General features: G+C 23.3%; 1 protein-coding gene across 2 annotated transcripts in view; it reads left to right on the forward strand.

Annotated features, from left to right (window-relative positions):
- Bm8308 (CG3921-PA, putative) overlaps positions 1–25787 on the forward strand; it is a gene marked incomplete at both ends in the record, with an annotated part of 33705 nt that overhangs the window by 6804 nt on the left and 1114 nt on the right. For both annotated transcript variants that reach the window (XM_043081432.1, XM_043081433.1), the window contains 41 exons: positions 811–944; positions 1225–1394; positions 1664–1860; positions 2230–2339; positions 2663–2941; positions 3362–3540; positions 4101–4364; positions 4662–4855; positions 4990–5173; positions 5673–5918; positions 6175–6294; positions 6639–6918; positions 7342–7670; positions 8049–8277; positions 8689–8771; positions 9289–9478; positions 9745–9980; positions 10580–10780; positions 11606–11791; positions 12209–12442; positions 12923–13102; positions 13577–13777; positions 14190–14404; positions 14796–14979; positions 15369–15610; positions 16682–16761; positions 17140–17285; positions 17830–17941; positions 18168–18355; positions 18694–18925; positions 19451–19647; positions 20090–20254; positions 20673–20900; positions 21269–21498; positions 21870–22027; positions 22512–22618; positions 23152–23277; positions 23779–23911; positions 24420–24658; positions 24914–25209; positions 25362–25638. In XM_043081432.1, the coding sequence (XP_042937366.1) occupies positions 811–944; positions 1225–1394; positions 1664–1860; positions 2230–2339; positions 2663–2941; positions 3362–3540; positions 4101–4364; positions 4662–4855; positions 4990–5173; positions 5673–5918; positions 6175–6294; positions 6639–6918; positions 7342–7670; positions 8049–8277; positions 8689–8771; positions 9289–9478; positions 9745–9980; positions 10580–10780; positions 11606–11791; positions 12209–12442; positions 12923–13102; positions 13577–13777; positions 14190–14404; positions 14796–14979; positions 15369–15610; positions 16682–16761; positions 17140–17285; positions 17830–17941; positions 18168–18355; positions 18694–18925; positions 19451–19647; positions 20090–20254; positions 20673–20900; positions 21269–21498; positions 21870–22027; positions 22512–22618; positions 23152–23277; positions 23779–23911; positions 24420–24658; positions 24914–25209; positions 25362–25638 (7981 nt within the window). The remainder of the gene's footprint in view (positions 1–810; positions 945–1224; positions 1395–1663; positions 1861–2229; positions 2340–2662; positions 2942–3361; positions 3541–4100; positions 4365–4661; positions 4856–4989; positions 5174–5672; positions 5919–6174; positions 6295–6638; positions 6919–7341; positions 7671–8048; positions 8278–8688; positions 8772–9288; positions 9479–9744; positions 9981–10579; positions 10781–11605; positions 11792–12208; positions 12443–12922; positions 13103–13576; positions 13778–14189; positions 14405–14795; positions 14980–15368; positions 15611–16681; positions 16762–17139; positions 17286–17829; positions 17942–18167; positions 18356–18693; positions 18926–19450; positions 19648–20089; positions 20255–20672; positions 20901–21268; positions 21499–21869; positions 22028–22511; positions 22619–23151; positions 23278–23778; positions 23912–24419; positions 24659–24913; positions 25210–25361; positions 25639–25787) is intronic.

Consider the following 25787-nt stretch of genomic DNA (forward strand, 5'->3'; position numbering starts at 1 on the left):
CATATCAAAAAAAGCGAAAATTTTATAATTATAAATATAAACCTTTTTTATTTTTTATATAATTATAATATTTATTTTATAATTGTAAATATTTTTTATAAATATATAATATATAGTATAATTATTATAAGTGTTTATTATAAAGATTATAAATGTTTTAAAATTTTATAATTATAAATATAAAAAATTATAAATACGGTAAAATATAAATCATTTTGGCTAATTTTTTTTCTAGAGGGATTTTTATGGTTTCACAGCTAGAGCTTAATTTTTTTTTTTTTCTTTTTTTTTGAGGATGAGACATTTTTATAATTTATTAATTTCATTGTTTGATTAAATTTTTATGGAGGAATTATTGTGGTTTCAATCATCTAGCTTGCTTTTTCGTTTTTTTTTTTTTTTTTTTTTGAGGAAGATTTTTATAATTATATTATTTGGCCAATTATTTCTTTTTGTTTTGAAGGATGAATGTTTCATTTCTAATTAGTTAGCTAACTTTTTTATCTTTTTCTATGTAAAACTGTTTGTTAAAATGAGCATAGACATATTTAGTATTTTCGCAACTTTGAATTTCATTGAAAATTAATTAATATTTTTCCAATAATTTTACTTGATTCTTTCTCAATCATATTAATTAATAATAATCTAATCTGAGACAGAAAAAGTGTTGAGGTGTTATTTTTTAAATTTATTGAAAAGGAATTAATTTATTGAAAAGGAATTCATCAAATTTTGCTTTCTTTACAATGTTTCATTTTTCACATAATTTCTCACTATTCATAGAATGCGATTTTTGTCAGTTAATTTTAGAGGTCATGGAATAGCGGTAATGAACACTACTGATGGCCGAGTTTTTATTAATATGACAACTATTACCGGGAATTACGGTGACGGTATACATTATCGTGAAGGATATGACACGTCTTGGTATTCTGCCGTATCTAGTAAGCGTGATACACTACCGTAGGCTTTCTCATTCTCTGCGTACGGTATTGCAATTACCGTATGTTTGGGTTAATGTTCAGTTGTAGCAGCAAAAAACAGTCGTCAATCAAATATACTGTATAGACTAATGTCAATTAAATTATTCTGTCAGATTAATATTGATTAAAGATAAATTGTACATTTAGCATGTACTGTACTGGTAAATTTCTAAGCGATTGCTTAAAAATTATTATTGAATTTTCTTATAAATTCAACTAATTGAAAATTGTTTTAATTTAGGTAATGGACTTGAAAATGATTTAGTGCAATTTCAAAATAATAAAAAGCCAAGATTGGATATGTGTATAGAACATAAAATACCGCATACTTTCTTTTTTCCACATTTAATTCAAGCAAAGCTTATCAATGGAACTGTAATTGATGGTAGCAATGCTTCACCTTGTTGGATGGTAATTTTTTCTTTTTATTTGTAATGAGTTTTTTAAATGACTTAACAAACTCTGTATAATTGATCACATAATATTGATTATTTGATGTTTATAGGAATTTTTATAATTTCATTCGTCAATTATTATTACTTCTTTCGTTTTTGCTTTTAGTTTATTTGAGGTTAACTTCAAAAATTAGTCTTCAGAGTAAAGTTTGTTAAAAATATGCCAAACATTTTCCATTTCCTTTCTACAGTATATGCATAACTTTATTTACTGTGTGCATTTAGATAGTATCACTACCAACCGAACTACCGTATACCTACAGTATACAATTTGTGGCAGTGAAAAATGAAAATGATGAAAATCTGGATTCGGAAACTAGATTAGTCATATGTAATGCAAATGTGAATTATGATGGCTGTGATAGTGAACGATATCGTATCCCAATTTTGAATAATATTCTTCCTCAAACAGTTTCATTCCGGTTATATTTAATTATTATTTCATTTTAAATTTCATTCTTAAATTGATCTTTTTTCTTCATCTTTTTATTCATTATGTGTGCAAATATTGAGATATTTTTAAATTGATAGCTAATTATATTAGTGCACCATAATCGGAGATTTAAAAATTTAGTGAAATTAATTAGCTTTTTATTTCTTAATTTTGGGAATAGTTGATAGTTCGGTAATAATTCAATATTTGCTAATATTTACTGCTAAGTTTCAATATTTTTCAATTTATCCACCTTAACGGTTGGATCATTTTTCCACTGAGGGTTGAAGTTGTCTTTACTTCAAATAAAATTAAATTACGACTGATATAAGTAATGAAAAGGGAAAATTTTTTACAGGACTACTGATCAACCAATATTTCTTTCGTTAGAGCATATACCAAGTGGGCTAAGTGGTCGAGTTGCTGGTGATATTAATTTAATTTTTCGAATTCATGCTTCTGTTACTGGTATGTTTAATAGTCTATCGAAATTCTCGAGAATGAAAACAATAAAAAAAAGTTGAAGATTAATAAGTATTTTAATCAAATAATACTAATTAGATTTCTCATTTTACAACAATTTTTAATTCATTGAGAATTTCTTTATTTTAATTTATTCATAATTTAAACTTTAGCAATACTATAGCACTCAAATGAGATTTCATTTAATTTACATCTTTTCATGATGAATGATTGCAAAAGTTCGACTTAAATATAACTCACATTTCCTTATATTCCTTTTCTTTTTATCTATTTAGTAATTAATTTGAAATTTTCATTTCCAATTTTAGATAAAGCATTTTACGGTTTGAATATAACGCATACGCTAATAGCAAATAATACGGGAAATGGCATTTTGGCGCAAGATATACGTGAAAGAACAGTGTTAACAAATGTAACAATAATGGAAAATGAGGGGAATGCGGGATTTTTGGTGCGTGATGGTGCGGCAGATATATGGATTAATGCATCACGAATCAGTGACAATTGGGGTGACGGTATTAATATTTCATATGCTGGTGGTTCGATTACAATTAATGGTACCATAATTAGTGGCAACAAATGGCGAGGTTTGTCTCCTACTTTCCTTTTTAATATTTGAAAGTTTTTAAATTTTTCTTTCCCAAATGTATTATATTTAGCTTAATTAGCATTTGCATGCCAATTAGATATGATCTCAAATAATATAAAATAATATGAAAAAAATATCTAAATTTCTTAGTTCCACATTTCACATTTTAATCAGTAATAATCAATAAATGCTAAAAAAAAACATTTGTTATGATATTAAAATTACAGAAAGATCAAATTCAAATGTAGCTGTTCATACTATATTAAATTGAACTAAATTAAAGGATTAATTGAACTGAAATGAATTAAATTAAACCTGGAATGGTGAATTATTATGTTTGCACACAACAATTAAAATGATTGAAAATATCTTTTAACCTATAATTTAGTTAGAAATGAATTAATGAAAATAATTTTAGGTTGTGCATTTCATCAAAATACCTCATCGCCATATTTACCTCTTCATCAAGAAATTATTATTAAAGGACGTCCATCGAATAATATTTTTTATTTACGTACACAAATTGTTGACAATGCATGGGGTGGTATTTTAATTGGAAATTTTTGTATACCATTATGGAAAAATATTCAACCAAAGGTAAAATTAATTTGAAATTCTTTCACATTTCAACTTCAGTTAGCTAATTTTTATAAATTCCAAGCTTTTTTATTTATTGCCATGATGACATCTACTATTACTTGTTCTTAATTCTAATTTTCGATTTTAAGTTCGTACTATATTCTTTTCACATAATTTTAAAATTTCTCACTAGTATTTTTTTATTTTGTGCAGAAAATGGGTAAATATATGCATCAATACTTTGGAATCGGTAGATATTTTTATATTTATTTAACTTTCTAAATAAAAGAAATGGAAGATGTTAAAATTTTTTTTAAACTTTTTTCTTATATAATTACTAAAGAAATTTAAATATATCGAAAGATTTAATTATTATCCCAGTTCTATATCTGAAATTTTCTATTTTCACTGATAATTATTTCTTTTACCAAATCAATAATTGAAATTTGAAATATTTATAAAAATAATTCATAAAATTTTTTTGTAAAATTTTATTAAAAAAATTTGATTTTAATTTAGGATTTTATCGTTATTATTGTTACGTTGGTTAATTTGTAAATTTCTTATATAACTTACAGGTGCTAATAAGTTGGACTGAGTTAATCGGAAATCGTTACCATGCATCTGTTGAGATATTCGCATGTCAGAAAGTTGGAATGGCTAATACCATTGTTGATTTTACCGGAAATAGAATTGAAGGTGGTCTAGGTGTAGGTTTCCGGATGGAACCAGCTGTAAATACCATAACGATTATATCAAGTAATCAATTTATTGCAAACAATAATACTGCCTTGATCATTCGAAATGCTCGTTATCCACAATTGTATAATTTACCTGCTCAGGTTTGCTCTCTCCTAATTATTTTTTATTTTTATTTTATTTACCAACTTTTTATTTCTTTTTATTTACCAACTTTCTTATGTCACTTTTTTTTTTGCTTATACATATATACAAAGAATAATTTTAAAAACATATTTCAATTTTTTTTATTTGTAAATCATAATTTTCCATTACATACTAATTCAACAGTAATTTTGATTATATAAACATTTAAATATTCATATTGAAGGACTTAATGAAATTTTAACTGAATGAAGCAATTTTAATTTCAATCAAATTTAATTCTGGTTCTTTTTCAGGTGATTATTTCAAAGAATTCATTCAAATTTAATATCGGCCAAAGTATCGTTTCTCTTGGCATGGTGGAAGGTTCCCAAATTCAAAATATTACATTTAATCAACAAAATGAAGTTCGAGAAAATCGTGTCATTAATCCATTTCCTTACCTTAATCCACGGTCTACTCCATATGCTGCTTTAGTGGTTTCTAGCAGGTATAACTTAACTCCCTTTGTTAATTTTATTGTTTCACTAAATTCTCACCTAACTAAACTATTTTTAACTAGTTATTTCTGTAAGTTATTATTACTTTTTATTTTTATTATTAATTAGTAAATTAAATTTTCAGCAATATAATAATCAATCGTAACTGTTTCAAAAATCCTCAAGCAACATATGAAATTGCTAGTGAACTTGCTGAACATGCTAAATGGATCGATGCTCGGGAAAATAATTGGGGCTACCCAAGGCCTGAGTTATTTATGCATCGAATTTTTGATCAATTCAATCGTTATACCTTAGCTGTTATTGAAGTATGTTGTTTTAGTAATATCAAAAAAAAAAAAACACTGTAATCACTTTTTTTGCTCATTATTAATGCATTTATTAAAACTATTTATTGATTATTTTATTTGTTTTTAAGCAAAAAAAAAAATTCAGTTTCGTCTTTTTTCTTTTTTTTTTTTTTGACAATTTTAAAAGGGAACACATTTTAGATTTATTATTTTATAATTATAATTTTTAATTTTTTTTTTCTTTTGCTTCTAAATCATTTGCCGATTGTTTTCTCACTAAAAATCCCAGAAAAAAAAGAATTATTATTGTCAGAAAATATTGAAAATAACTCCATTTTTTTCCAAAAGAAATTCCTTGTTTTTAAAAAAGCGCTCGAAAAAGTATATTGAAAATTAAGAAAAAAAGGGAAATAAAATGAATTAGAAAAGAAATTGAAACTTTTGTAATGACTAGTTTTTTTTTTTTTTTTTTTTTCTCAATAAAGTTATGGAGGAAAAAAAAAAAATAATTTTACAGGTAAATCCATTTGCTGCTGTATGCAATCAACGAAGGCCTCATATTACTACCGTACAGCAATACTATCGTTCATTTCGGAAAGATAGTGAACCATACATTTTAGGTGGTACAATTTGGGAAAATCAAGATTTAGGAAAGGGTTTGTATACAGTAGTAGATGATTTAAATATTGTACCTGGAGCTCGTCTTACATTATCACCAGATACTGTATTACAATTCAATAATGGTTTAGGGATGTTGATTCAGGTGATGATGCTTTTTTATTTATCATTATTACATGTTTGAAATTAATAGCTGTAAAACCGATGAAATTATAAAATAGCAAATTCATTAGTATTATTTAGACATGAAAGTCATTCATTGATTTAAGTTAATTTCAAATAAATCTTTCTTATACTCTATGCTTTGAAATTTACTTACTACAATTAATTTATAATGAATTTACTACTTCTTTTTTCAAATTGATAATTCTTTTTTAATTTATATTTAAAATTTATTGTAGGGTGAATTAGTGCGAGCGGAATTGCATTCCTCTGATGAAATGGTTAAATTCACAGGTGCACCGTTTACTCTGCCTCAGCTACCGAATATTCGTCTAGTGGATGAAAACAATAAAACTGATGTTAGTCTCTACTATTAGATTAAACCTATTACTGTATCAGATTACTGTACCTATTACCGTATCATATTACTGTATCTGATTGCTCTACAGATTACCGCATTGAATCAAAACAAAAAAAAGTTAATAAAAATACGGTATCAATAATAATTATAATACCGTGAAACAGTATAACTTACCACATATTTATCAACTAGAAGTTATTTCAATAATTTCTTCACCAATTACTGTATTAGATTGGAATTAATTCTGTACCGTATCCACCAGTAGCAAATTATTTCTGCCAAAATAATGAAAACTGCTTAAATAATTAATATATCCATTTTTTCTTTTCTTTTATTATTTAGGTTCTTTCTGGTCGTTTAGAAGTATTTGTTAACAATCAGTGGGGTACAATTTGCAATAGAAGTTGGACCAAAGAATTAGGATTACTGGCATGTAATCAACTTGGCCTTATAATGGATCCTGAATATTTTGAAAATTGGCAAATATTTCCATCTCCGGGTGAATTACCAATAGTAATGGATAATATTCGTTGTGAAGAAAATGAATATGATATTACAAATTGTCGACATGATGGTGTTGATCATAATATTGCAGCATCATGTTTACCAACAAATGTTGTCGGTTTGTTTATTTGTTCATCTCATTTTATTTTCAAATTATTATTTTCTCGTTGTTATTTTTGAATGAAAGTAAACAAATGAACAGAGCAAGTAACATATTAAATGATTTTTTTTTTTTTAACTTAAAATTTAACAACTTCAATTTTTGGGTTTTTCTGTTGCAAATTTGTTTGAGCTCTTTCATACTTTTTCTAGCTCAATTTTTTTTTTTTTCAATTTCTTGATAACTGTGACACATTATTTAATTTATCTCTGGCTTATATATTATCGTTTTTTTCATTAGCACTGTATTACTATTACTCTTACTATTATTTGTTGTTACTCTTATTATCTTGACTCCTTTAAAGAAATATTATATGAATCTTTTTACTGATTAAAGTGATAAGAAAGAGACAAAATAAAATCTGAATGTTAATTTTTGCAGGTTTACGATGTATGGAGCCTTGTTGGAGTGGTGTTCGATATTCTTTCCTTGCAAATCCACCATTAGTTACGGGTCAAAGTTCCATGGAAAAATGGATTATTGAAAAAGCGGGACTTTTCGACTTTCGTATACCAAAATTTAGTCCAGCATTACAGATTGATTGGAATTGTCATACGTTTCATAATTTGTACATTAGAAATAATTTTTGGAATGGTATTGATATAGTATACAATGATTTAACAAGAAAGCCAGCAATTCGAATGAGCCAATTTGAAAATAATCGTCGTCATGGCTTCAAAATACGTTCACAGGGAATTACAATTCATAAGGTTTGATAATTTTGTTAATGCTGAAATTCTTCTAAGTATCTAAATTGTATATTAATTACTGGCATAATAGTTTCAAAATTTAATAAAACTAAAAAAGTAACAAATCTGATTGGTATATCATTAATTAAATCAGTCGATTTTTTTCATTTTTTGCCAATTTTTTTATTGAAAAAATTTTTTTTTAATTCTTCAAATAACTTTGTTAATAATATTAACAGTATTAATCCTAATAATAATTAATATTAACAATAGCAATAAAAATATTAGTAATATTACTAGTAATATTAATATTCAATAATATCCAATAATTTTAATGCTATATATAATCTTTTTTTTTTTTTCATCAGCATATAGAGAAGGAATAATTTATCATTTTAGGTATCTCTAACCGGAAATGAACAATCCGGTTTTCGATATAATCCAATGATAACTAATGATTTACAACGTGATATAGTGACGTGGTTGGAGCGTAGAGAGCAACCGGAAATGGAAGCTAATAATGTTTTCATAATACCTAACGTAAATATCGATAAGTTAACGGTTCATGAATCACATCTTAATCAACGAAAATTTTTAATTGCTAAAGTAACATCGGACTGTCCACTTGGTTATTTCTTTCTTTTCTTCATTTCTTTAAAGCAGATTAACTAACAATAAAATGATAATTTTTCAAATTTTGGTAAAATTTTGATTAACTAATTTTCAAATTTTGATGCAAATTAAATTGTTTATAATAATTAAACAAAATATATTGGATGGTTTGAATTTAGATTTGAATTACTTATAATAATTGAACAAAATTCTGTTGTTAACGATAAAATTGGTTTTAGCAATTTTGCATTTTTTGGTAAAAAAAAAGTTTATCATTAAAAAATAAATTAATTGTAATAATTTTAAAGCAAAAAATTTACAGATAAATAAGAATACTTTTTTCTTTCTCTGTCCTTCACTCTCTCTCTCTCCCTCTTTCACAATTATGATAATTGAAATTTTGTCAAAAATTTATTTTTATTTTTAGCACTTCTTGATCCATGCATTTATGAAATGTCATTATTTGCAAGTGGCCATGAATATGGTTTGAATTCAAGATTAGCTATACAAGTAAGCATTTTATTTTAAATAACACAATTTTTACTTCGTCTTATTGCAAATAATAACACTTTGTTACTCAAATCAATCATCCAAAATTATATTATCAAATAAAATTTAGTAAAAAAAAAAGTGAAAAAAATGTAGAATTTGACGTTGATAATGCGTAAATAATAATTCTATCAATATATCATTAAATTATTTGTGATATAAAAATTAATTTTTTTAAAAAAAAATACATAAAACACCACATAACTTTTTAATATATCTTTTTATAACTTTTTTCTTCCTTAAAAAAAAAAAAATTTTTTTAAATTAATTATTTGTACATAAATAATTTAATGATAGATTGATCAAATTATAATTGACATATGGAGATTGTAAAATAGACTCATTTCTTTTTTTTTTTTCAGTGACAATTAGAAATGTAAATTATTTTTATTCAAAAATTTGTTACCATATAACAATAATTATGATTTAAATTTACAAAATTTAATAAAGCTATAATATAATTAATAATAATGGGTAGGTTATTAATTGGGTTAATGAGGAAAGCGATGAAGATATCCTTCTAATGGATAATATCGGGAAAAAAATTTGGAGTGTACGTAATGATCTCATTCATTTCCCCATTTTATCACTATCAAATACATTACAATTAAAATATACGCGAACATACGGGAAACCATCAGTAATCATTTTGGTACTTTTTCTTGATGGTAAGTTAAATTTATTCAAATTAATACATTTTTGTAATTAAAAAAACAAATTTTTTTTTTTTTTTTTTGAAAATTACTAAATGAGTAAGAAATAATATACTTTTTTTCTGATATATATCTTGGATATATCAGTTATTGATTATTTTATATGTTTCTAATCAGTAATCGAAATATTAATCAAATTTATTGCTTGTAATTTGAAAATGAAATCAAATTTAATTTAAATTTGCATTTTTTAGCTTTAGCATTTTAATTTCTTTTCATAGCACAAGAATATTTGAATCGATATGTGCATGTGTATCAATCAGAAATAATCAATAATCGATATGCTATATCATCAATTCATTATTCAAATTGGATAACACAAAATGATAATTTGTTGAATCGATTTGCAAATGAAAAACTTTGGTTTCAAAAAGTTGATTTTATTAATAATACGGATGCAATTATATGGATTCATTCACCACAACATATCATTTTTAATAATACACCAATTGCAAAGGTTTATTTTTGCATTTAAATTTGTAATATTTTAGAAAAAAGAAGGAAAACTGACCGAAAACAGTGTTTAATTAATTAATTAATTAGTTAATAAATTATTTTTTAGCTGAAAATTTCTTTCAATCATTGACGTTTTGCTGATTCAGTGAAAAAAAGAATGTGTTTAATATAATTTTTGAATTTATAAATTTTACTTTGAACACTTACTTAAAAGAACAAAGTAGAATAAATTTGTTTCTATTTAAAGTAAAAATGGTTGTTTTTCTACAGACAAATTTAAGATATAGTGAGGATATTTTAGAATTGATAAAGTAATTTGAACAATTGTTAAATTTTCATACCTAGAATAAGAAATATATGAAAGAAACTTTAAAATTAATAAGTAAATTATATCTTTCACAAAAAAAAAAAAAGTGATAAAATTTCTAAAATTTTTATTACATTAATTATTAAAATATTTTATATTAAAATTCAACTAAATATTTTTTATATAACTTATTGAAATTATTAAAACATTTCCCATAACTCATTGTAAATAATTGTTTTTTTTTTTCTTTTTACAAATAAAAATAAAATAAACAATAAATTTTGCTATTATAGATTGCTTATCATATTGATAACTGTTCGATAATTAACAATACTGGATCAATTATTGAATCACATTATGATCTTTACAATAGTGCTAATATATTTGAATGGTTTTTTTGGTCCAATACTTTTGAAAATAATGCAAATAGTACAATAATGATACATTTACCTGATACTATCAATTTATCAGCTCAGCAAATTCATTCTCTCAAAGTATTTATTTTATTTATTTTTTGCTATGTAAATAAAACAATAAGTATGCAATGATCGTATTTTTTCTGCGAACATTGCTATAGCAGTGATATTCTTCCTATGCTAATATAGTACAGTAATGATAATTTTTCTATGCAAATAATAAAATAGCGATAGTTTTTCTATGCAAGTAATAAAATAGCGATAATTTTTCTATGCAAATAATAAAATAGCGATAATTTTTCTGTGCAAATAATAAAATAGCGATAATTTTTCTATGCAAATAATAAAATAGCGATAATTTTTCTATACAAATAATAAAATAGCGATAGTTTTTCTCTGCAAATAATACAATAGCGATATTTTTTTTGTGCAAATATTATTTTCTTTTTTTTACAGATAGTACATTTATGAAGTAATAGCATTTTGTCTCCTCAACTTTTTAACTTTTTTTAAAATTTTTCTTCTTATTTACACTTATTAATGATTATTAAATAAAATTGTCATTAATGATTTTTGCAAGAAAAAAGATTTTTTGGCTTTTTATTATCGGTAACAAAATATTTTATTAATAATTTTTTCATAAATTGAATTAATCCGTTAATTAATCATTTTAAGTTTAATAAAAGAAATTTTTTATTCTTTTAAATAATACATCTTTTTTTTTAAAAAAAAAAAAAAGATGGAGGAATATGAATTAATTGATGATGAACATATACTTAATTATCAATCCTTCCTTTTTTTTTTCTAGTAATTTATTTAATTGTATATGATAATTTACTTTTTTTTAAAAAAATATACCACAAAATCGATGATCTTTAAAATATTAAAAATTTAAATTTACAGATGACAGAAAATCGCTTTGAAAATAATACAAATTTTGCAATATTTATTAATGGATATTATGCATTTATTAATATATCATCCAATAATTTCACAAACAATAATGCACCAAATGAAATTGGCTTAATTACATTAAATGGAATGGAAAAAACTTTATTCTTTGAACGAAATCGACTCATTTACAATTACGTATGTATGAATGAAAATTTTTTTTTTTCTTTTATTTACAGATAATTATTGCTAAAATTAAAAAAAAATTTTTTTAAATTTTCATGAAATAAGCATTTTTTTTCATTGTAATCTTAAATAATTATTAATTAGCAATAGTTTTTTTTTTTAATTTTTGTTTAATTTCACATTTTAATTTATATATTAGATATTATTTTATATTTTCTTGTCGGATATTTAAAAATATATATTTTATTCATCCAATTATGCAAATAGTTACATGATTTCAGAAATAGTTTCTACTAATAAAAAAAAATTTTTTTTCCTCTTTCAAATTTTGATTTTTTGCTTAAATTATCTTTTCATTCATTCAATTTGTAATTATTTTATAATATAATCATGACAAATGATAATTAATTAATTAATTAATTAATTCAGGGTTGTTGGATGTTAAAAATGAATATTCGATCTCATTCATTACGTAATAAAGCAACAGCTTGGATTCAATATAATTACTTTGTGCAAAATAGTTTTTTACATAATACGCAAGAATACGTGGATATGTGGCCACGATCATTTACTATTGGCATATTTGGATCACAATTAGCTAATATTCATTTTAATCGTTTATGGAATATTTTATTTGATTTCGAGCTTATTTCTGGCGCTAAGGTTTAATTATAACTATTCAATTACTTAAGTATTTAATTTCCTCTTCCTTTTTTGCTCGTATTTTTTATTTTACATTTTAGGTTGCTTTTCATCCTTTTAATTTTTTTGTTCATTTCATTGTTATTTTTAGGAAGAAATAAATTTTAATTAAAAGTTATCACTATTCAAGTAATTAATAAGAGTTAGAAATTTTTTTTTTTACAACTTAATCGTCTTTGTTTAAGTTAGCTTTTATAAATTTTCAATTTTTTCTTTTTTTCTTTTTTTTTTGAAAAAGCAATGTGTTAATTGTGATTTTAATGCGATGAATGCTTTTTTCATTGAAATGAAATTAATAAGAATTTGAAATATACATAAAATTTAAAACTGTTACTTGCTTCTTTGCTATATTTATTTTGCATTTTTTAATTTTTTTTCAAATTTAATAAATAAATTTAATTATTAGAAATTATTTTTTAATTTTTTTTTCTTCTTGCACAGAGCGCAAATGTGAAGGATACGATGAATGTGACCTATAATTGGTGGGGTGTCGCTAATGAAGCTGCAATTAATCAACGAATTTTTGATTTTGATGATTGGAATATTTTTACATTGGCATTATTTAGTCCATTTTATGTTACAAAGGAGAATTTCATTAGTTTTTGGTGGAAACCACAAAATGTTTGTCATAAATTATTAAAAAATTTTTTTAAAACTTTATTGTAAAAAATATTTTATGAAAATGCAATTTATCAACGTGTAGGAATTATGTAAAAATATTTAACTGAGAATATTTAACTAAATATTATCTTTTTTTTATCATTCAAAAAATCTCAAAGTTATATTTTAGTTTCTGCAATAAGAGAAATACTTTATTAAGTTTAATTTACAGCTAATAATATAATACACTATGAAATAATTTTATTATACTTTTTTTTTTTGAATTTAAAATTTGATCAAATTAAATATTGAAATATTTTATTATTAAGGTTTAATTTTCCTTCATCTTTCATTTTTTTGAAGAAAAAAAAATTATTTTTCTTTTTTTCTACTATTTTTTATTAATTTATTTTATTTATTGGCTTTCTTTCTGGTTTTTTTTTTCTCTGGACACTTTATGGCAGTTAATTTTCAATCAAATTTTTATTTTTTCAGGGACAATTAGCAAATGAAAAGCATTCAGAACCATCCATTTATAATTTAAATGGTCGTATTTACGAGTCTAAAATTCTCACTTATAATCGTGAACGTTGGCATGAATTTCCATTTCATTATAAGCCATTTGAACCGTATCGAATTATTAAAGATTTAACAATTATGCCTGGTGCAACACTTACTATTGAAAAAGGTGTCGAAGTCAGTTAAAATTTAGTTAAAATTTTTTCTTTTTCTCTCTTTGTTTATGTTTCTTTTCTTTTTTTTTTTTTTTTCATTTATGTTCTTATGAGGATTGTTGTGTTAATTTTTTGAAGTTAATGAAGTAAATTGATAAAAAAAAAGTTCCTTCCTTGAAACATTTTTCATTTAAATTTTTTGCTAGCATTTTGAAATTTAATAAGGTAACAAGTGCGAAGACAAAAAAAAATCAATAATAAGTTAGTAACTTTAGCAATAATTATTAATAAAATTGGTAATTAATTGTTAGGTATTTATTTATTTATTTATCAATTTATATAATTTATCATTTCTATATTAAATGCATTTTTTTATATAAAATTAAAAAAAAAAAGAATTGTTTGAAATGATATGGGTAAAAATGATATTTTAGGTACATGTTTGGCCAAATGTTCGTATCCTTGTTTTGGGTAATTTAAGAGCAGAAGGAACATACTGGGAGCCAATACGTTTTAAGCCAATTAACGTAACGGAATACGCAAAAGAACGTGATACAATCACGTCACGTCATAAACGCTCAAATCAACATTGTTCATTCATTCAATCCAATAATTTATGCCATTACCAAACAAAGCGACAAATTAAATGGTTAATTTTAATTTATTTTTTTCTCTCCCTCCCTGTCTCTCTCTTTCTTCTATTCTTCGTAGCTTTTTAAAAATAGTATGCAATTAAAATTATCATTTTGCTAATAATTTCAATAGCTAAATTTAAATATAAACAATAATTTTTCCTTTTTATTTCATTTTAATGATGTCCATTTTATTTTATTTTATCATTAAAATATTCAAATTAATATATAATTATGCAAAATTGATATATTATACAGGAATTACAAAAGTTTATCTTATTGTGAAGGAATTTAAATCATTTTAACAAATTCAGTTATCAATTAATTAAATTTTTTTTTGAATTTAATTATCAGATTAATATTTATTTCTAAAAAATTAGATTAATTTAAAATTAATTACTTTATTAGGTATGGAAAAGATACAATTAATCAATATTTTCCATCATTAAATCGATATAATTCATATTATCAACAATTTGGAATACGTTTGAATGGAACAAAGCCAACTAATGGATTTTTAGAATTTTATAATGCAACAACAAATGAATGGATACCATCGTGTGATCGAGCATTTACCATACGAAATGCACAGGTTTTTCTTTTTTTTTAATTGTTATTTATTTATTTGTTTATTTTTGAAATATATAATTAAAATTGTTAAATGATTGGTAATAAAAATGTTTGAAAGTTAAAAAAAAATTTATTGCGAAACGAACAAAAATGAATAATCAATAATTTGTTAATGGTTTAAATTAAATTAAAATATCATTTATTTTAAATGAAAGAAAAATTTTTTCAACTATTTATTATCAAAAAAAAAAAAAAAAAAAAAAAAGGATATTACATTGTTTTTAATTGAAGATCATATTTCCTTTATATTTTTATCAGCAAAAGTTTTTTTTTTTTTTTTTTAAGAAAAAGAAGACAAAAATTTTTAATTTAATATTAAAAAAGAAAAAATGAAATTTGTTAAAATTTCAGGTGGTATGTCGTGAACTTGGCTTTAAAAGTGCTAATGTTTATGAATGGTTAACACCACGATGGAATTATAATCCAAAAATAACAATTCGAAAAAATTATGTTACACCACGGCAATGTATTGGAGAAGAATTAAAGTTTGACCATTGTCCACTACGTATGAGTAATAATTTAAGTATGTGGCAATGTATTGATAATGAACATTTTAATTATATATATTGTGATGAAAAACCGACCCTAAACAGGTATAATTTTATTTTTCAATTATAATTTTTTGAAATTTTAAACTGAATTTAAGGAATTTTTGCTATTTTTAGTTTCATTTCTATTCTTTTTTTCTTTCTATACACTGATGAATTCATGATTGTTAATTTAATTTTTTTTTATTGAAAATATTGAAGAAAAAAATTTGAAAATATATATTGAAAAAATATATTGAAAAAAGAAAGAAAAGAATTATATGAAGGAGAAAGAGAAAGGAAGAGAAATTATTCAAAAATTATACAAGAGAATTATTAAAAATTATAGAGAACTATTAATGATTTCTACAAGATTTGTTAAAAAATTACATAATTATTGAAAAAATAATACGGAAAATTATACAGGTGAAAGAGAGGTATAGATAATAAATTTTTTATTAAATTAAGGAAGTGCGAAAGAATTTCTTGGAATTAAGATTAAATTATTTCAATAAATTTAAATCTAAAATAAAATTGAATGAATTGAACTATACGAAATTAATTAATGCTAAAATTATTCACAATTATTATTAGTGAAAAAATAGATTTAGAATTATAACTGTTGAAAAAAGATTATTATTTTTAAGAAATTGAAGAGAAAATTTGATTGAATAATTTCTTTCTCACAACAGTGTGATTAGATTATTTGAAAAAATCTAATTATTTTAATTCTTGTAATGAACCAAAATTTTTAAACATTATGTGAAAATAAATCATTTAAATTATTATAAATATTTCAGAAATTAAATGAATTTTAGAAGATCGATTTAATTAAATGAATAAATATTAATGCAAAAAGTTGAATAATAATTATCTGAACTATTTCATTGTTATATAAATAGAAAGAATTATACGAAACTAATTAATTATTTTTTAAACAAATCTGAATATAAAAATTGAATAACTGCATTATTTGCTTTCAGAAGTCAGAAATTATATGAAACTTGTTATTTCATTTAATTTGTATTTCAATTTTTCTAATTATAATGAATAAAAAAATAGTAAATAAAATGAAATAGAATATATTTTCAATAATTTTAAAAATGAAAGCGTAATTAATTATTCGGAATTTTATAGTAATTATATTGGTAATTGGGGTGGTATTACAATTACGCATGATAGCATTGATTATGCACAAAGTAATAATACAACGACAGGTTAAGTTTGTTCAATTATTTATTTCTTCTTTTTTTTTTCAGTCATTTTAATTCATTTCATTTCATTCTATTTTTATTCAATTCAATGCAATTTGCTGTCAATTCATATATTTTTAACTTTTACCAATTTCAATCAAAATGTAATTACCCAATAGATAATTCTTTTTTTAAAAAAAAAAGAAAAGCTTTGAATAAATAAATTGATGAATCAATAATTAATTCCATTTCGTTTTAATTTCAGTTAATTTAGCTTATTTTATATGCTTGTAATTTATCAATTTAAATTATAATTTACGTTTTCAAAAGCGAAATTTGAAACAAAAAAAATGTAAATTCTAAATTAAAAAGTAATAATTTTTAATTTTTTTCTAATTGTAGAACAATCAGTACTAAGAAATGTGGAAATTGTTGGTGGTGGATTAGGTCATAATGAAAGTATTGACGTAGCTACGTTACTATCAATTGGACGTAGTCCGATCTTCGATCACGTAAACATAACAAATTCATCAATGCATGGCTTACAGGTTTTTCGTTTTTTATTTTAAGTGATAAAATTTAAAAAATAAAAAAGTGCAGCTTAAAATTAACAGAATTAAAGTTTTAAATTTATAAATGATTTGTTATAACTAAATAGCAAAAACAAAATCATGATACTGCTTACATAATATAAAACCGAATTGCCGATGCATATATAATTAAATATAAATTTTAATTTCAAATTTCCTTGTAATCAATATTAACACCAAAAACTACCACTGATATTTTGATAAGAGACTCCAAATATAATTCTTTGTTTTCCTTCTTTTTTCTTTTTCATTTATCGCTTTTATGCCGTAAATATGAATCAATTTTGGATGTGATATGAATAAAATTTGCAGCTGATAATATTTTAAAATTGAGAAAGCAATAATTTCTTTTAAAAAATGAAAATAAAATCGATGATACAAGAAATATCAGTAAATACTAATGATTAACAAATAAAAAATAAAGATCAAAATTCATTGGAACCAACTAAAATTAATTCTAAAATTTATAGCTTTTTTAAATCATTTATTCATGAATTTACAGATTCTCATTCCATATAGAGATATAATTCTGAACAAACTTAATGTAACACAAAATCATGGCTATGGCATAAGCTTATGGTTATCAAATTTACAGGGATCAGGTGGTAATTCAGGTATTTTTACAATTACTAATTTTAATTTATAAGAAGTATTTTGGAGCACTTTGTAGGATAGTAAAAATTTAATACTATGAGATATATTGAAATATCTTTAATATGTTTACAAAAAGTGATTCATTTATTATATTTATTCGAATGTATGACATAACTTTTCTTTGAAGCAATTGTATTACGGTAGTTTGTATACAGTATGAATACAGTATGATAGTGATATTTTCAGCAAGTGTATTAGGAATGATGAATATTATACCGTATAATGCTCGTGGTTTATTAGATATTTGCTCAGCACAAAAAGAATTCGAAGTTTTAAATCGTATAATAATGTTTTACAAATATGATTCGCATACTGTTGATTGTGTTAAAATCTTTACATCACCGGAACGAAGCATTGGATTTCGATTTCTTTTGGTAAGGAAAAAAATAGAAAATTTTCTATTTCAAAAATAGTATGCATTAAATAGAATTATTTGCTTGAAATTGTTTTTAAATATCGTTTTGCAAGGAAAAGTCAAAAAATCTCATGAATACTTTTGTTAAATTCCAAATATTTATTAAATTTAAGTATCGCAAAATTTGTACTGAAGTTTGTATTAAATTTTACAACATAATTTAATTATTCTAGCGTTTTATGCTATATAATTTTGCAGAAATTTTATTAATTATACTATGAACAATTTGAGATTTGTTACTTTGACTGTTTGTTCAATCCCAATTATAGTTTAATTATACATAACAATCAATTACAGATTAATCCTTACGATGGTTCTCAAATGAATTATGGCCGTTTAGATTCAGTAACACTTTACAGTGATGCAAAATTTACTCAAATTATACATCAGTTTACTTCACAAACATCAGACTGGTCGTTAAATATCCAAGCACAATCGCTTTTGGCTATACATATGAGAGCTAATGCAGCCAATGGAATTTATGGATTTATTGCTGAAATTACTGTTGTTCCAACATTAACACAAACATGTCAGTGTGTCTTTACTGAAATTACTTAGTTAATTATATGAGTAAATTGAAATTAATTATTTTTATTACCAAAATAAATTGTTTTCTAAAAAAAGAAAAAATGAAATATCCTGTATTATTCATACAATATTATCCTAAATCGTACTTCAAGTTTACTATGTCTTATATATTTAAAATTTTCGTATACAAATTTTTACAGTTTTTTTCCAAATTAAATTTATTAAATAATAAATAAATTGCTTTAATTTCTCTCACTAATCTATTTAAAATGTGCTAGTTTTTTTCACTAAATTAATTATGTAGGTGTTTTTAAGGATATTATCTTGTATCCTTATAAAAATTATGTATCCTTATAAATATATAAGTCATATAATCTATTAGTGATCTAATTTATTTATATGATATGCAAGATAATTTTTCAATAATTTCTAACAGTTTGAAGTTTTTTTTCCTAATATGCTAAATTAAAGTTTTTTAAAAAAAAAAATATGACTTTTTTCATTATTTTTTGTTTTCTCTTTTCAGATGCTATAGATGAAGTTTTAATACGAAATAGCTACATCGAGAGGAATGACCGCGGTGCGATAATTTATCGTAATACAGGTGAATTAGGACCTAATCTTATAATTAGCAATTGTATGATTCGGAATAATGGCTATCATTTATTTGGTAATATCAGTACAACTACCTATGCCATTCAATTGCATTTTCATAATACATTGGTTGGTAATAAATTTTATTCATTGTTCATTTTATTGTTTACTATTTACATTTTATCGCTTCTCCTACAGCTATTACTACTGTAATTATTACCGTAATCATATATACCATAGTAAATAATCATATATATATACCTGATTATTATAAAAGTTTCAAAAGTTTGCCATACTTTCAATTATTTGGTATCATTTTTTTTTTTTAATTCAATGAATTTTTTGTTTACAATTTGTTTTTGTTAAATGATCAATTAGATCATCAATTTGATAAATATCATTCATAGCAATAATGTTATCTTTTTTTTATTTTTTTTATTGCTTAACTTTCATAAAATTACATCTTATTTTACATTTAATTTATGTATCAAATAGAGTTATCGTAATTTTTGTTAACAAAAACTCATTATGATATCATTTTTCTCATTTCTTTTCCTTTCTTTAATTTTAGTTCGCTCAATTCCATAACAATTTATTGATGGATAATATTGGTGGATTAGGGATGACTGCATTAACAACAAGTCCAATTGCTCGATTAAGTGTAATTATCCGTGAATGTGCTTTCATGCATAATTCAAATGGTACTATTCTTACTTTTGTAGGAAATGGTAATCAGGTTAGTTTCCTTTTTTTTTTTCTTTCTTTTTCTCTTTCTTACTCATCCTCTTCTATCTTTACCTTTTTATTCCTAATGCTACCAAAATTGCAACTATCTAATCATTTGCTTGAAATTAAGTCTTATGATTTGATTTAAATTAAATCATTACTTGGATTATATCATTTATATCAATAATATTTATCACTAACGAACGTGACTAAATGTCCATACGAGAAAAATTATGTTTAAGGAAGAGAAGAAAGAGATTTTTAAATTTTAAAATTAATAGATTTAATATACGGAATGTTTGAAAAAATGCTGATTATTATTTATTTTGAACTAACTGATTTTTGTTTCTTATTGTGACTTTTTTTTTTATTAATTTTCTTATTAATCAACTATTGAAATATCGGTGATAAAAAATGATTCATTGTAGAAATTATGGTTATTCAATAATCTGATCCGAAGTAATTATGCATTATATCACGATACAGTACTGCTAAGAGGTATTACGGCTAATTTAACACTTAATCTATTCGCTAACAACACGGGCTTACATAATCTCGACTTACGACCTAATTTACCTGATTCATTGGATTTATATGTATTGTATAAGAATTGGTTTTATGATAACGTTGCTGTTGGACATGGCTATCAGCGTCAGGTATCATTCATTTTTTATCTTTTTGAAATCAAAGCCTGTTTACTTTAATTAAATTTGTTTAATTTAAATGTTTTAATGTTTAATTTGTTTAATTTAATTAAATTTCTTTAATTAAAAAAAATAAAACAATAATTTAATTTGTGTCTTGTCATTATCTTTTTGTTCGCACTTAAAAAAGAAGTTTTGATTCTATCATTTTTTTTTTTCTTTTCTTTTAATTAGAATATTTCTAATAATTTGATTTTTCAATATAATTGTCATTTCACTATTTCGTCGCTTTCATATTGTAGAAAAACGATAAAACAAATAATCAATTATATTTTGATCAAGAAAAAAATCTCTTATTTTAGTAGCATAATTGTGTTTAGGAGCGATATGGATATCAACCGGATTATTTGGCTGATGAATTTATGTCTCGACCAAAACGACAACTAATAATGGAAGACGGTGTAAGTTTTGATTGGTGGACACATATTGGTACAGAATCGGAACGTTATCGAAGTACAGTATATGCAGGCATTTCGAATGTACTGTATCGTGCAAATGTATTCAATAATCCAATTAATCCGTATGAATTAGTTGCGGGAAAAGCAAATAGGTAAAATAATTATACCGTATCAATTAATTAATTCTAATGAACTAAATTAATTTAATTAATGATATTTGAATATAATTTTATCCATTATCATAAACAAATGCATCCACAATATCATTCTGCAATGATTAAGTTAGAAAAAAATTTTGATTATCATCACTTGTTATAGATTACTGAGATCAAACATCTTTTATAAACTTTTGAATTTGAAAATTTTGGCTTATTCCTAATCAACATAATCACAACAAATTTCATTATTTGGATAAGATCAAAGTGAAGTTTAATAGATTGAAAGTTCTTATTGTATCAGTTATTAGTTTTGATTATCGTTCGAGTGGGAATTTTTAATTTTAATTATTTTAAATTTGTTATAGCCTAGAAGGACATGCAATTGATGCAAGAGAAAATTACTGGGGTTATCCGGGAACAGTTAGTGTTGCAAGTGGAAAAATTCGTGATTATCATGATTATAAATATTTAATTCGAGTGGATTATGTGCCAGTGCTTGAATCCAATGCATCACTTGTTGAAGGTATGTGATTATTAATTAATGAATAATAAAGAAAAATTAAATTAAAAAATTTTTCCTTTAAATTGGATAAAATTTTTCACAATAAATTATCATAAAAAAGTTGCTTAGCATAAAATATATAACACAATTCATTAAAGCATAACTACAATTACAATTATAATAATTTTTATAAGATAATAATGAAGAAATTTTCTTAGTTCTGCACATTTTTTAAAATATTTTTGGAATTTTTCCTATTTGATGCTATTTTCATATTAATTATAATATTATAAGTGATATTGAATAATTTTTTTTTTTTTTTTACTGCGACACATAAATTATTCGCGATTTCCGGTTCTTGCCCAATCATATTAACATTTAGAATTATTAAACTGTAATTAATTTTTACAAATATTTTAAATCAGAAATTCACTGAAAACATAATCTTTTGGCTTTTCGATTGCTGTGTTAGGAAAAATAAAAGTAAAGTGCAATTTGTTTTCAGGTGACTGTCCAGCCGGATGGTTTCAGATCGGTAGAGATGAATTTAAATCTTGTTTTCTATACAGTGGTGCGGTAAGCACTTATATGGCTGCTGTCAAATTTTGTCAGGTATAAATATAAATACAAATGAATATATATTGTAACGTAGTAATAGTGATAATAATTATTATTTCTATTATAATTGATATTAGTGGTAGTGGTAATGTAATCAATATTTTTAAGTATGCTTAATTTGCTTTAACTGTAATATTTTTTTTGCTAAATTATGAAAATGTTAAAATTTTAATCAATTAGAGTAAATAATCGATTTTAATATTTTTCTTTTTTTTGTTTTATAAATGATTTCAGAGATAAAGTAAAATCATACATTTGTGGTATGAGGAATACCAAAATTAAAATAATTTTTTTCTATATGTGAAACGATCAAATGTAGCAAATGAAATTCAAACATAGTTTATAATTTTGAAAGCAAAATAAAAAAGACATATTTTTATTATTAAGTAATTTTTTTTTTGTTAAATAATCAAAATTGTATGAATTTATGAATAAAAGAAGAGAATGTTTAAGAGTGAAATTAACTTTTAGATTTATTAACTTTAATTAATTACATATATATATTCAGAAATGAATTTTAATTTCAGGAAATGGATGCATTTGTACCATATTTACGAGTTGATGATAACAGACAAAAACAACTTGCAAAACGAATCGATGATATCATACATATGCGAACAAACGATAATATCGATCGTTACAATACTTTTACAGTATTATCATTTTATATTTTCTTTATTACAAAATTGTTAAAATATTATTTCATTTTAAAAAGCTATTAATACAGCTATTGACACTTCGATTCTAATTTCAATTGAATTCAAATTAAAAAATTGCCTCTTTCAGTATCCACTTTTCAATAATTAAATAATTTCAATTCATATTTTAATTATATAACTTTCTAATTGTTTTGCATTAGTGTTTAATTTAATTGCACCACCATTAATAGCAATAATTATGCTAAAATTACAATTTGAGTAAATAAATTTCTGAAGGTTATTTGGAAAGGAAAAAGAAATGGAAACTAATTAATATTATAACTCTAATTTATGATATGTATATCTGCAAGCATATTTTATTAAATTAGTTCATTTTAATAAAGAGAAAAAGAAAAAACGAAGAAATGAGAAAAAAAGAATTGATAAAATTATTCTAATAATCAAGCATTGTCTTTTTAAAGTATTATTCTAATTTCATTAATCATTAAATTATAGGATGTATACGATAGACAGGTATGGATCTCAGGTGTAACAGTTCCATTAACACAATGCGGTTGGTTAAGCACACGCACTGGTAATATTGGTACTCAGAATTGCAATAATTTATTGTCATTTGTATGTGAAAAAGGTTAGAAATTATTAGAAATCAAATTATCTTAGTACTTATTAATTTGAATTAAATTGGATTGATTGCAATTTAAGTAAAAGAATGAAATTTCTATTAATGTATTGGATTTAAATAGGATTAACTTATTAGAAACGGTATTTAATAAGTTGAAATTTCTTGTAATTGTTATTCCTTTAATTATAAAAATATTAAGTAGTAAAAAATTCTTCTGAAATTGATTAAAAGTTATTCCAAAATTAGAAACACAAAAAAAGTGCATGAATAGTAAATTGGAATTGCAAAAAGAAAATTATTTCATTCAAATTAAAACTTTTAATGAATACAAGAAACAATTTGCAACTCAATTAATTATTTTAGGCGAGCAGTAATCATAATGAAAAATGAATAATACTAATTTTGATATAATTAATTGAAAGGACAACTAGTAATCATGAGTATATATAATTAGATATTGACCATAATAGAAAAAAATATTCATAACCATAATTAATTAATTAATTAATTACAGGAGTGTTATCATACGATGAGCCAACACTTTGGCGAGGTGGTATAATTATTGCTATAATTGCATTAAGTATACTTTTAGTCATCATTTTACTCCTAGCTGTTTGTTGGTACAGGAAATCAACAAAACGGAAAGAGGAAGAAGTAAGCCGGAAGGAATGCATCCGTGCTTCATTAAGACTTAGTAAATTAGCAAATGAATTACGGAAGAATAATGGTGACAACCGCCGAATTATTAACAATGTATAATATTTCATCAAATTTAATCTTTCTATCTTTTTTTTAAAAAATAATTTATGCAATTAGATGAAATTTCTGCTACAAGAATAATTGAATTTTATGCATAAACAACTTAACATTATTATTAATTATTATTATTATTGTTATTATTATCGTCATTATTATTGATTATTTCTGTTGTGCAATTTCATTATTCATATAATTTTATCACGATTATTATGATTGCTATTATTGAACATATTATTATTTCATTTTTAGATGCCAACAAATGAAATGTTAAATGGTGTTGATTTGCAAACAGATGATGCAATCATGAATGCACATCGTAATTTGGTTCACGGAAAGGATAATAATCCATGGTCAACAATAACAAAACCTGATTTATCTACCGGAATATATTCAGGAAATAATTCTGTTACTTCATTTCTTGATCAAAATATTAAATGTCGTCCATCTGCTGTAGAATTAAACAAAATAAATTCTACTATTGATTCATTATGTTCTCGAAATAGCTCGGAAAGTTTTACATATCATATGCCATCATCAGTATCCAGGTAAACATATAATTTATAATTTTTTCTTTAAATTATAAACAAAGTTCTTTTTTTTTCTTTTTATCTTATAATTATTCTTTAATCATACCTATTTATAATTTAAATTTAAACAAAATTCAACATGAATCTTATATTTTATTCAATAATTTTAGGAATTCGATATCACAAAAACCAAATCCATATGCTGAAGTATCATTAAGTGTTTTTAACGCTTATGGAACGATCAATAATCGTACAGGTAACAATAATAATCGATCAGTGATCGATCGACATAATACGGACACATCAACGTGTAGCACAAGTACGGACACTGTCACATGTTCAACATGTCAAGATTGTAATGAATCAACGCTTACAGAACGATCATCATGGAATGATACAAGTAGTGCTCAGTCATCAATCATTTCTGATCGAACTATCCAACATTTGGTATTTTTAAACTTTTTAATTAATCATTGTTATTTTTAATTATTACTATTTATACTTCCATAGTTTGCTCATTACTATTCATAGTTTTTTTATTATTTAAATTGTAAATTTTATGAAATAACTACAAATGTAAATAGAGGTTGTTGAAA

The sequence above is a fragment of the Brugia malayi genome (assembly GCF_000002995.4).
Source record: "Brugia malayi strain FR3 genome assembly, contig: Bm_v4_Chr4_scaffold_001, whole genome shotgun sequence".
NCBI lineage: Eukaryota > Metazoa > Nematoda > Chromadorea > Rhabditida > Onchocercidae > Brugia > Brugia malayi.